Raw genomic sequence first — 13,177 nt, forward strand, 5'->3', positions numbered from 1 at the left:
TCAGTAAGTTTTGAATGCAGGACTTTTACTTGTAGTGGAGTCATTTCACAGTGTGGTATTAGTACTTTTTCTTAAGTAATGGAGCTGAATACTTTTTACAACACTGCATATAATCCTATTGAAATATAGGAAATTCAAGGTTTATAAATTACAGTTTAACTATTACACATTTTTGATAGACTTTAAATTTCAGGCCTTTTTTTTCCAGCTTCAGTTTCTGCCTTTTTTTTTTTTTTTTGACGCCTCAGATAACAGAACTTGATGGCTCGGCCTCTTTGTCAATCATAACAGACATTACATTGTTTTTACTGTCTGTATATTTCCGTTTTTTACAAGCAGCCAGACAACAATGTCAACATGCCGTGGCAGTGTCAATTACACACACACTTAAACTGAGTTCTGCACGTTCCCCCGATACTTTCTCTCAATAGTTCCACTTTTATACTAACCTCCATCTTCCCCTCTCCGTCATGTACGCTTTGTGCAATACACATATGCTGCAAAAAGAGAACATGCACGCAGAGAGCGAGGAGGAACCAGTGTTAGGGAAAAGTACCCACATCACTTTCAGGCCAATCCCGCGTGCTGCCCAGCAAAAATACACCATATAACCAGTCAGGAAGACTGGAATTTCAGAGCAACTGAAGGAATGCTGCATTGGAGTGAAGTCATTGGTCTGGTTGGACCTGTAGCCTAAATATGTAATCAGGAACAGAAACTTAGCAGTTATCTGGTGTTAGGGGAAGATTAGAGACAGTTTAAACTGTAAAGGCTTTAATGATTATCAACTATAAACGCAGGGAATATACAGGGTAAGTTTGTGTGTGTCCCAGCTATTTTTTTTCTGTCTCTGTGAAATGTGTCTGCAATAATTGGGCACATTTTATCTTCAAAATTTCAGACTGACCTAGAGATAATCCTGGTTCAATGACCTCTAGTGGGACTGCTGCAGGATTTTGTTTGTTTTCGTTTTCATCAGATGTTAATGCCTTAAAGGGCCAGTTCGCACAAAAATGAACATTACATGCAGGTGCATCTCATTACATTAGAATATCATGGAAAAGTCCATTTCCACTAGTTAAAGTCAAGTAACCCCAACCAAGTATTGAGTGCATAAAGATGGACTCAATTCTTTTCAGAGGCTCATAAAATGTCTTAAATACAATGAATTTGAGGCCTTAAAATGTCTAAAACCCTTCTGAAATCCCATAAAATGTCTTAAATATGATTAATGTAAGGCCTTAAAATGTCTAAAATTCTTCTAAAATCCCATAAAATGTCTTAAATACGATTAATTTAAGGCCTTAAAATGTCTAAAATTCTTCTAAAATCCCATAAAATGTCTTAAATACGATTAATTTAAGGCCTTAAAATGTCTAAAATTCTTCTAAAATCCCATAAAATGTCTTAAATATGATTAATTTAAGGCCTTAAAATGTCTAAAATTCTCTTAAAATCCCATAAAATGTCCTAAATACAATGAATTTAAGGCCTTAAAATGTCTAAAATTCTCTTAAAATCCCATAAAATGTCTTAAATACGATTAATTTAAGGTCTAAAATGTCTAAAATTCTCTTAAAATCCCATAAAATGTCCTAAATACGATGAATTTAAGGCCTTGAAATGTCTAAAATTATCTTTAAAAAAGTATTGAGTGCATATAGATAGACATTTACACATTAAACATATTTTTTTTAATTGGTCTTTTGTAATATTTACATTTTTTGAAACACTGAATTTTAGGTCTTCATTAAATATAAGCCATAATAATCATAATTAGAAGAACTTAAATAAAGTAAGACATGGAATGTTTCATTCTGTGTGTAATGGATCTGTATAATGTGTTATTTCCACTTTTTGAATTGAATTACTGACATAAATGAACTTTTCTATGATATTCTAATTTATTGAGATGCACCTGTAGGTTAGCAAACTATTGCGTTCTGTTTTAATATCATAAACTACAACTATAATGGCCAAAGTTGGTCTGAGGCTGTTTTTGGTACACTGTAAAAAATGTCTGTAGATTTTACGGAGAAAAACTGCTAAACCATGACAGTAAAAGACCGTAAAATGATAAATGGGTTAATTCAGTTTCAGTAACAATTAAACACTGTAAATGTATATATCAGCCAAAACAGTATTTTTACAGGTTTTAAATAAAAAAAAAACCCATTACTCTATTACTGTAAAATACATTGGCACCGTGTTTGTAACAAAAAGCATCACTGTAATTTTTGCATTTATTTTTTGTAAAAATACTTTTTCTCACTGTTGAATGTACTAAACACCATATCTCTAACATAAATATACTGTAATATTTAACGGTAAAATCTTTAATTTATGCGGCATGTATAAAGTATTTTCTTGTCAATTATATGTCAAATCTTTTGATGGAAAAACCTTTTATTTATATGGTAAAAAATGGAATAAATGCAATCTTAAACGTGAAATCAACAGTGTCAATATCTTTTTACCGTAATATTAGGAAAAAGTTGCACCGTATTTATTACGGTAACGTTCTGGCAACCACAGCTGCCAGTTTTTTACCGTAAAAACAACGGGGGTTTTTTTTTACAGTGTACTTTGACTAAGCCCCTTTAAGTTTCAATTAAAGGAATAGTTCAGCTGGTTGACTTTTAGACTCAGTATTAGTTTGGATGAAAGTGTTGCTGTGAGACATTGTAACCTTTAAACAGAGCCTGTTCTCCCCTGTCCTCATTCTTTATGGTACAACCTTTGAAGCCACCGTCCAAAAATGTGTGTAAAGCCTGAAACCACAAGAAGTGGTGGCTGCAGCATCAATTCAACAATCATGTTTGGATTTTCTCAAACTTTTTACCATTGTATTTCAAAGGCTAATTTCTGTAGGTTGTCTTAAATGTACAGCTCCTTTACTGTTTTTGACCTCCTTATATCACCACAGTACAAAAGGTCACAGGTGTTCAGCACAAACCCCAAATACCAGGACGATCATCAGCTCAGACATGTTCCCACGCACACGGCGACATCACGGGCCGACACTCGGCAGTCCCAGACACCCGGCAGTCCCAGACTGTCCCAGACGGTCCCTGACAGCACCATGTCACAAACGGCAGCCTCACTCCCACACAAAGCTCTGCACAAGCCCCCCCTAAACGCAACACTTGACATCACAGGGCTCCCTCTTTAAACCACACCGTACACCTCTGCACCCACTGCTTGCGCTCAAGAGCAGCTTCCCTCACACTCACAGCAGCGTAGTCACCAGCCGCCCCCTCCTCAGCCATACTACTTAACTGAACAACACCTTATTTGACACTGAGAGCCAGTGAGAGCTCATAGGGGAATCCATCCTCACACCTAATCTACACATGTCATATAAGGCAAATCTAACAGCTGCTATGTCAGCAATAAAAGTAGACTGACGTATGAAATAATGATTGTCCTCAATAGGACAAACTGATGTGACTGCAGGTTTATTAAACTACAACACTGCAAAAAAAACGTTAAGCTTACCAAGTATTTTCTTCTTATATCGTTACCCTGTTAAAATAATCGCCTATGTCATTTTTTCAAGTTTTGCAGGAAACACTAAAAACTTCAAAGAGTCATTAATGTTCGTGACACATCCCATGTCATGTTTATGACACGCTCATGTCACTCTTATGTAGACACCTTCAAAGTAAAGTGTTGCCATATCTTGCTTAAGTCACAAAGGCATGTTCAAAAAATTGCATCACACACTTGACATAGGCCATTATCTTAAAGGGGTAAAATCACATGATCTGATCAACTGAGGATGTAGGTGATTTTACCATAGGTGGCCCGCGCCATGAGGAGATGATTAAGGCAAAAAAAAAAAAATGTATTATTATTATTATTATGTTCTTATTTAAATATCTTGTTTAAAGACTTTTTTAGGATGTACATTGTGAGCTTTTTCATGCTTTTCAAGCTATTCAACTGTTAATATGGTGAGCTTTTACCTAAAATATTGTTTCCAGTTGAGAGTTTTAGTTGCATGTAGGTTGAATGCTATTTCAAAAGCATTACATACCACCAAATCCTGCTCGTTTCAAGTATTGCTGGCTTATTTTAATGTTACTACAGCTGGGCTATTCAAGCCACAGTTGTATATTTGGATTTAATTCAATATATCGTTGGTTTTTCCAGTGCCTAGATATTTTTTACTTATTTAAAGAATTCTTACAAAGAAAAATTTACTTTACTGCACTGGCAGATAATTTTACTTGTTTCAAGCGTGTATTTGCTTAACTGTAGTTATTTATTTCTTATTTTTTGTCAGTTTGTTTTTGCAGTGAAAGTTCTCTTTGCAAGTGATCTACAGTTATTTGTCTAACTGTGTTAAAAATCAATCCATTGAAGACATGTTATTTCTTTTTTTGCAGTGGTTTTTCAAAGGATTAAAATCAACTGTGTGCAGATTTAGGACATAAAAAAGAGGCAACACTCTCTTCTCATGCAGTCTGAGGGGAGCACACTTTGTATCATGTTTGCTTTCATGTTTGTTAACAGTAGGCTGTTCACACAGCTCACATCGTATATGAGCTTTCTAATGTGGGATGCGCAGGCAAATATTGAAGTCCACACTTAAGGACAGTTTCTGTTTCTCTTTAGCCAAACCACAAAGATTTTAAATTTACTGCTGCTAACGTGACTGGACATAATAGTGTCTATAGTACTAGTGATCGTAGTATTAGAGGAGGGATATTCTCTTTGTTTTCTGCCTACTGTTGGCTACACCTCTTGAGTTATATACAATAGACCACCCTTAAGTTTAGAGTTAATTTCATATATTTTGTATTTATTCTATTACTTATTTTCTACAATTTTCCCCTTGTTAAGGTGAGTTGCTTGAAATTATTGTAAGTTGTGTTTAACAATAGCAATTTGAAGATATTTTACAAAGGTCAAAGAGAAAAAGAAAGTCTAGGGTTTTATTTTAAGATAAGCCATAGCACCCTCTGCTGGACAGAACTGAAAAGTACATTATCATTTACGCGTCCAGGGAGGACTAATCGAGTGTGGAAAAACATACAGCATTTTTAACGAATTTGAGAGATAACTTTAGCATTGACAAAAAAGTAGAAGAAAGAGAAACAAAGAAATGTATTATAGCTACTGCCAAAAATATTTCGGACTTCAGATGGATTGATATTAATGTAGTTGTAATCATAGACATATATATGTCTATGGTTGTAATAACTAAACCTATCTTTTATCAATTATTTTGGTCTGATCGCAAAACTTCTGCGCGCACTGTTGGTGCCTTCAGGGATTGTCGGGAATATTTCAAATGTAGAAATTAAATTGAATATTAGTAATTCTGTTATGTCTGTGTGGCGATAGAAGCCATGCCAAAATAATCAAGGTCTTGAGCCAAAGTGAACGCCATCTATAGTCCCTTCAGGGCGGCGTCTGAATCGACATATACATGAGCTGCAGCATTAGAAGTACTAGTAATTTCAAGGCGGACGTGAAGGCAGCAGGAGTAGCTGTCAGGGGGACAGGGTCCGCACTGCAACTGTGTTATTTTTACATTTTGTTGACATATCAATATATTTTATGATGGATTCACAGCCTCCACAAAAGCCATGGGAAAGGCGGATTCCAGGGGCAATGAGTGCGCCTATAAATTACAGGTAAACTAGCTGTAGCCGCGATAGCTAGCTCGCTAACGTAAGAACTGTTTGCTGTTTACCTGTTTGCTGCTAGCTTATGCTAAGTTTGTTGCAAAAGCGACGTGATATCATGCAAAAAAGTGGATATTTTGACGTGGTGGTATAAATAACTGACCATTGACTTTAATTTTGCCGATGATAGCAATTAAATAATAATAAATAAACTAACAACTACTAATAGCTAACCAATTAGCTAGCTAGGCCCAGTGCGGCCTGTCATGTGCCTTGTTATGGTAGTACGGAAAGTATACGTCATTAGACTCCCTTAATATCATATTTAACATATAATAACACATAATTGCAGGGCTCAACACTAGCTTTTAAAATACATCAGTTTTGGTTGTTTTATTGTAATACTGAAATGTTGATCTCTAAAAGGGTAATGTTTAGTCAGCCTTATATTTTGAGTAATTAGGATACTGTGTACCTATACATTTGCTTAGCATATATGCACAATATTAAATAAAATGATAGCAGCTTTACTACAGTGTGCTACCTTTAACTAGTGAACATGATGTGTCACTTTTTGAGGTGTATTTTTTTTATTTTTTTTTATTATAACTTTGTTTCACAAACATCAAAAATGTACAATTCATTACAAAATAATTTCACATGTATAATCTACGCCGGGGGGAAGGGCTTACAATAATATATTTAATAGTTCACAAATAACAACTGTTTTGATAGATTTTTGGTTATTGGACAATTTAATAGAGGCGATGTACTGCCTGAGCTCATGGTGATAGGCAACAAAAGATGGTTTTCTTCTAGCAAATTTGCATTTATGAATATGAAATTTCGCCATCAGTATGATCAGGTTTATAATAAATATTTCGTTGAGTTTTTCTTTATTTTTGTCGAAGAGCCCAAATAGTACATCTCTCCAAAACAACTTAAAATCTTTATAAACATTTCTTGCAATAAAGTTACAAATCTCAATCCAAAGACCTTGGACAAAGGGGCAGTACCAAAATAAATGAGTGACAGTTTCAATATTTTCAGAACAGAAACTTTTTGAGGTGTATGTTGCACTTGTTTTGCAGGAAGTCACGTCACACATTTCCCTTTTTTCGTTCAGGTTCATCTGGTTCAGTTAAAACAATTTGCACATTAGTTTTGACAACTTAATTTCGTCATTCTCTTAAACAGATACTTGATTGGAGATATTGGTCTATCGAAATGTGCTACCTCTGAAATATTGTATGATGTTATTGTTGATTATCAAAATATGCTCCCCATCCTCTTACAGTATACATGGTTTGAGTAGTGGTGAAATATAAAAAGTATTCTGTCTTTTATTATTTAATTGAGGATCAAAATGTACTCACCAACTTCTTTCAGTGCACTCAGCCTTGTACTAACCCCGATAGAAAGATGTTATAATACTGAGGGAAATACAAGAAAGCATAGAAGGTAGTATTATTAGTAGTATTTGTAGTACTTTGACAAGCCAGCATAAACAACAGCCATATTTAAATATTATCCATAAAACATATATTAAAAGTAGAAATTCAGATAAAACTGTCTGTTTTTCACCATCTCTGATGCTCTCTAATGTGAATCCATTTAGTGAAGAACTACTCAGTTGAGGTCACATCACAGTGTATAGAAACAGAGTGTAATTGTTAATGGGTAAAGTTGTTCAAGCATATCCAAAGGCTGTTCTTGGATTATCCTGGTCATGACACTGAATCATTAATTAATCATTAATCTAGTTCCTTCTGTAGTTTTGGGTTAAGTATGTGGCATCAGGCTAATGCATGTAAAACACTTTTCTATGATCAGGCCCTTGACTGAGTAAAATCACACCAATTCTCTTCTGTATCTCGAAAAATGGCATTAAGAAATGACTATAGACGTTTTTAACACTACGGCTTGTGTTTACCTTCTCACCATGCAGATCTTCAAACTTTGCACCGGCAGTGGCGGGCCCCTCCACCTCTCTAGGCCCTCCTGTCCTGACCAGAATGTCGCCCCCAGTGCCCCCTCGTCCCGTCGGGCAGTCTTCTTACCGTCCATCCTACAGCTCCTTCTCCTCCCCTTACAGCCCCTATGGGAGCTCCATGTATGGGGGCTACAGCCCCTACAGCTATGGTGGCGGTGGCGGTTACGGCATGGGAGGCTACAACCGCTTCTCCCACAACGAAGAGGTTTCCCCCAGCCGGTTCGTGCAGCAGGCAGAGGAGAGCAGTCGCGGTGCCTTCCAGTCCATCGAGAGCATCGTCCAGGCCTTCGCCTCCGTCAGTATGATGCTGGACGCCACCTTTTCAGCAGTTTATAACAGTTTCCGCGCTGTGCTGGACGTAGCCAACCACCTAACACGGCTGCGTGCACACTTCACTAGAGTTTTGTCAGCTTTTGCTCTGGTACGCACCCTGCGCTACCTCTACCGACGGTTACAGAGGCTGCTGGGGCGAAGATCAGACACCGAGGCTGACGACTTGTGGGCAGACAGCGCCACTGATGACCTGGCAACAGCTGGACCCAGAGGGGACGCAGCAGGGGCCGAGGGCCAGTCTGTGAAGTCCTGGCCAGTCTTTCTGTTTTTTGCTGTAGTGTTGGGGGGACCCTACCTTATCTGGAAACTGCTGAGCTCCAGCCCTGATTCTGAAGAAAATGGTGAGACTTGGTGTTAGTGAGATTTTTTTTTCATTGACCTAAGATGAATGAAAGCTGATGAATGTCATTGTATTGCTATATTTAGTCTACTTTTACTCTTAACCCTTAACCCTTTGATGCACAACATATTGACCCCCCTTCTAATGCACAACATGGGTCAAAAATTACCCGCATTCATTTCCTTCATGTTATTTAATGCTGCTGTGTGTTTCTGTGCTCTATCTTTTGATATCAACTTATTTTGTGATTTAATATTCCAAGTATTCTTTAAATATCTTGTTTTTGATAACAACACATCATTATTTCCATTTTGCCTCTCATACTTTATGGAGAAAAAAAGTTTTTGTATTATTACATAGCTAACTACTTGGCTAAGTAGTTAGCTAAGTAGTTAGCTTAGCAAGCTACTAAGCTAAATACTTAGCCAAGAAGTTAGCTTAGAAGTTAGCTTAGTAGTTAGCTTAGTAAGCTACTTAGCCAAGAAGTTAGCTAAGTAGTTAGCTTAACAAGCTACTAAGCTAAATACTTAGCCAAGAAGTTAGCTAAGTAGTTAGCTTAGCAAGCTATTTAACCAAGAAGTTAGCTAAAAAATGGATATGGATCATTTTTGACCCCATGTTGTGCATTAGAAGAGTAGTGACACAAAAATGGATTTTATTCAAAAATGAATCAAGGAAAACAGAAAATTAGGATGTATGATGATAAAAACAAACTAATTGAGGAAAACCTGGAATACTGAGTGATGAAAATAATTTATTGCAAAGATATAGAACATAAAAACTCTGTCGGGTCACTTTAGACCCATGTTGTGCATCAAAGGGTTAACAAGTAAAACATTTTGTGTTTCTTTATTCAGCCACTAACTGGGCCAGCGGGGAGGATGATCATGTAGTAGCCAGAGCAGAGTACGACTTCTCAGCTGCATCTGAGGAGGAGATTTCTCTTCGGGCTGGAGACATGCTCAACCTGGCCCCTAAAGGTGAGAGCTGTTTAATAACTGCTGGACAGTTTTCCTCTCTTCCATACTCTTACTAACTAAATAACCTAGAAAAGCATGCGTTTTTATATATATATATATATATATATATATATATATATATATATATATTTTTTTTTAAATGGTGGTTGTGTTGAAAATCCTTTATACAAAGATGTGACAAAAAGGAAATGGTTTTAGAGGTGAACACATACATTCCCCCATGTTTGGAAAAACAACAACCAAAAACAGCATCTAATGCATCAGTGCCTGGAATAAAACAAGATGCAGTACCCGAGGGTGTCTACACAGTTAAGATAATGTGACAAAGTCTCCCTTCCAATCCAGGAAATGAGCTACTGCACCCTCTTTTCCAGTGATTTAAGTGGGACACAGTGTCCCTTCAGTATGGAAAATAAGATGCAGTTCACAAATGGGTGCCCTAAATTGGAGAAAAGTGAAAGCATAGGGTACCAATATTGTTTTTTATGGCAATATTGTATTTCCCCAATGTCTCCGAACATGAAGTTCCTTGACTTGGTTTCTTATCTATTTTATCCAAAACACAATTGATTAAAAATAAAAATGTATTATGTGACAACAAATATTACAGAATAAAATTACATATAAACAGTCATAGAGGATTTTCTCCATATCAGGAAGAGGTGAGATCCAGATTACAGCTCTTGTCTGCCTGTTCATTGGAAGTGCATAGTGTATGTTATAAATAAATCGCCTTAAAATAGCCTTTTAAAGGTGTGTCTTTTGAGTGAAGCCCATCAAAGAAATTGTCAATAATGAAAGAGAAAGGAATGTTTTTTTTTCTCTTCCACAAGCTCAGATGGTAACTTCTTTTCCCCAATGTGATTTCAGCCAATCAGATCCTTTATATCAAAGAATGCCCCTGTCGTTGAAGTTGTGAACTCATGTAGGTTTACATGTTCTCACAATATTTATCTGTACATAACTTATCAAAGTAATCTTGTGGACATAACTCATATGTTTTAATGACCCCTTTATTGATAATAAATTCAGACCCACGTATGTATAAAGTAGTACTAATACAAATACTTGTTAAATGTCTTTATATGAATTGAGTACAGGCTACACAGATTAATAGCATTTAGGACAATGAGGCACATTCTGCAAAACAAATATATGAATGAATTAACTGCACCACCAAAACTCAAAACACAAGATTTTTTAAATATATTGAGCATTCTTCCAAATAGAACTGTGCAATGACATAATATCTATACATTGAACATACACTATACATACATTAAACTTAACCTATAAATATTTAACCTATGATACATCGGAATTTAAATTAAAATCCTTGACTAAAATATTAAACATTTGCAGAGAAATTGGCCTTTAAAATTCTTGGGTACATCTGGTCAGATTATTAGGTACACATAGCCAATTTATTAGGTACACCTAACCAGATTATTAGGTACACCTGGTCAGTTTAAAGGTGAGAGCGTTATAGTCAGCAACTCCAGCATCCTTTTTCCGCACATTAGATTATAAATTCTTACATGAATTTACAAACGATAAAAGCCACGCCTGTTTTATTTTTTTCTGTTCCACAAGCTCAGATGGTAACTTCTTTTCTACTCTGTGTTCAGAGCAACAGCCCAGGGTTCGGGGCTGGCTGCTGGCCAGCGTGGATGGCCAGACCACTGGACTTGTCCCAGCAAACTACGTCAAGGTCCTGGGCAAGAGGAGAGGCCTCAAGCACGCAGAGATGGAGAGGCTAGCTCAGGTCCAGCAAGGGAGCACACAGGTCTCCCAGGCAACCCTTGCTGCACACCCACAGTCAGATCCTGCCCCAGGTCTCGGTTCAGCCTCCACTTCAGTTTCCTCAGAGTCACTGCTGGAGTCAGTGTACAGAGAAACACCAGTGTCCTTCAGCGTGGGACCACCTGACTCCAGTTTGCCCTCCAGCACAGTGCTAAACATCCCTGAAAAGACTGACCTGTGATGTTTGTGCACGTGTGCATTTCTCTGTATGCAAGTCTGTGTGTGTTCATAACATCGGTTGGCTCTGTCAGTGTTTAACTCTAAAGCTTGTCTAATAATCAGCTGATATGTGATATTTAAGGCAGCACCATAGAGCTAACCGGGACTATCTCAAGGTAGTTCTTAGGCTCATCTGTAATGATTCAAATCATGAAAAACAAAAACAAGTGTGTCTGAAATTAGACGGTTATCCTTACAGTTCTTTAGTCAGCACTTGTACAAAAAGATATGTGTGTATTATCTAAAATGGTACACTTCTGTTCCTTAGATCATGTTGGATTTAAGCTGTAATATCTTGAGATTGTTCAATAACAAATCAGTTTGATGTTTTAAGTTAATGAGGTGCACTGATGGCAGTTTAAGGTGTTCAATAACAATTATGCTATTTGTTTTTTGGCCCTCACTTTCAGGCTGCTTGATCCTCTAAATCGTCTTGTTTGTGAAGCAAATGTGACTGGATTCATTCAGAGTGAGAAGGGGCTAATTTTGCACATTTTCAGCTGTAAGTCACAGAAAGTAATTTTGTAAATATTTGATAAAAATTATTTTGAAAATAAATAATTAAAAGAAAAATGTTTTTTGTCATTTTTGTGATACCCGAATTAAAGTAGCATGAGTGGTTTGATTATAAAGTAGGTTTAATTAGTAATATCTGTAGTGGTTGAAGCCCAGAAGACCTTTGTGCTTCTATAAATAATAACTTAAACATAACTAACTGCAGACACAGTTTATCTTGAAAGCCATATAAACATCAAAAAGTGTAAACTAGGTAGTGATGATGCAATAGAGTACAGAACGTTGCTCAGGTTCAGTTTTTATATCCCCAATTTACTGTTTATCTATAAAAAATTATTTCTTAGCTGTACTGTTTGTAAGCTCAAACTGGGGAAGTAAACCACACATGACTTCCCCAATGTGATTTCAACCAAAGTAATCTTGTGGACATAACTCATATGTTTTTATGACCCCTTTATTGATAATAAATTCAGACCCACTTATGTATAAAGAAGTACTAACACAAATACTTGTTAAATGTCTTTATATGAATTGAGTACAGGCTACACAGATTAATAGCATTTAGGACAATGAGGCACATTCTGCAATACAAATATATGAATGAATTAACTGCACCACCAAAACTCAAAACACAAGATTTTTTAAATATATTGAGCATTCTTCCAAATAGAACTGTGCAATGACATAATATCTATACATTGAACATACACTATACATACATTTAACTTAACCTATAAATATTTAACCTATGATACACCGGAATTTAAATTAAAATCCTTGACTAAAATATTAAACATTTGCAGAGAAATTGGCCTTTAAAATTCTTGGGTACATCTGGTCAGATTATTAGGTACACATAGCCAATTTATTAGGTACACCTAACCAGATTATTAGGTACACCTGACATTCACCTGGTCAGTTTAAAGGTGAGAGTGTTTTAGTCAGCAACTCCAGCATCCTTTTCCCGCACATTAGATTATAAATTCTTACATGAATTTACAAACGATAAAAGCCACGCCTGTTTTATTTTTTCATGTACAGCTAAATTAGATTTTTTTTTTCTAAGGAGGACTGATGGCAGAAAACTAGATTAACTGTTACTGTCTCTTAGCAACGGGACGCCTAACCTGCTGCAGTGCGACAACTGGGACGAGTCAGCAGATCCTGACAAACATAACCAAACATCGTTTCTCTGCCTAAAAATGTTTTCGGAATTTATCGCTAAATGTGTATTTTGACAGTGCAGCCTGTCGATAACATTTCCCCCAGCTATAGGGTTTAAATATCTACAAACGCCTGCGATAAGTAGCCACTCAACGTTACTTAGCTAGCGATATGCTAACGCTAGCTGATAATG

At 36.4% G+C, this 13,177-nt stretch overlaps 1 protein-coding gene across 1 annotated transcript; it reads left to right on the top strand.

Moving 5' to 3' along the window:
- Nucleotides 1-5,475: 5,475 nt before the first annotated feature.
- On the top strand, nt 5,476-11,387 carry pex13 (peroxisomal biogenesis factor 13). The gene is made up of 4 exons (XM_059323962.1): nt 5,476-5,645; nt 7,585-8,303; nt 9,160-9,282; nt 10,911-11,387. The coding sequence occupies exons 1-4, from the start codon at nt 5,569-5,571 to the stop codon at nt 11,264-11,266; spliced, it is 1,275 nt and encodes a 424-aa protein (XP_059179945.1). The 5' UTR covers nt 5,476-5,568; the 3' UTR covers nt 11,267-11,387.
- Nucleotides 11,388-13,177: the final 1,790 nt, after the last annotated feature.

Source organism: Centropristis striata, chromosome 20, assembly GCF_030273125.1.
Source record: "Centropristis striata isolate RG_2023a ecotype Rhode Island chromosome 20, C.striata_1.0, whole genome shotgun sequence".
Classification (NCBI taxonomy): domain Eukaryota; kingdom Metazoa; phylum Chordata; class Actinopteri; order Perciformes; family Serranidae; genus Centropristis; species Centropristis striata.

Bases quoted from the DNA above. Each gene is read 5' to 3' on its own strand.
- pex13 (XM_059323962.1), top strand. From the start codon at position 5,569: ATGATGGATTCACAGCCTCCACAAAAGCCATGGGAAAGGCGGATTCCA. The intron at 5,646-7,584 runs GTAAACTAGCTG...CTCACCATGCAG, and splicing joins AGTGCGCCTATAAATTACAG to ATCTTCAAACTTTGCACCGG. The intron at 8,304-9,159 runs GTGAGACTTGGT...TTCTTTATTCAG, and splicing joins CCCTGATTCTGAAGAAAATG to CCACTAACTGGGCCAGCGGG.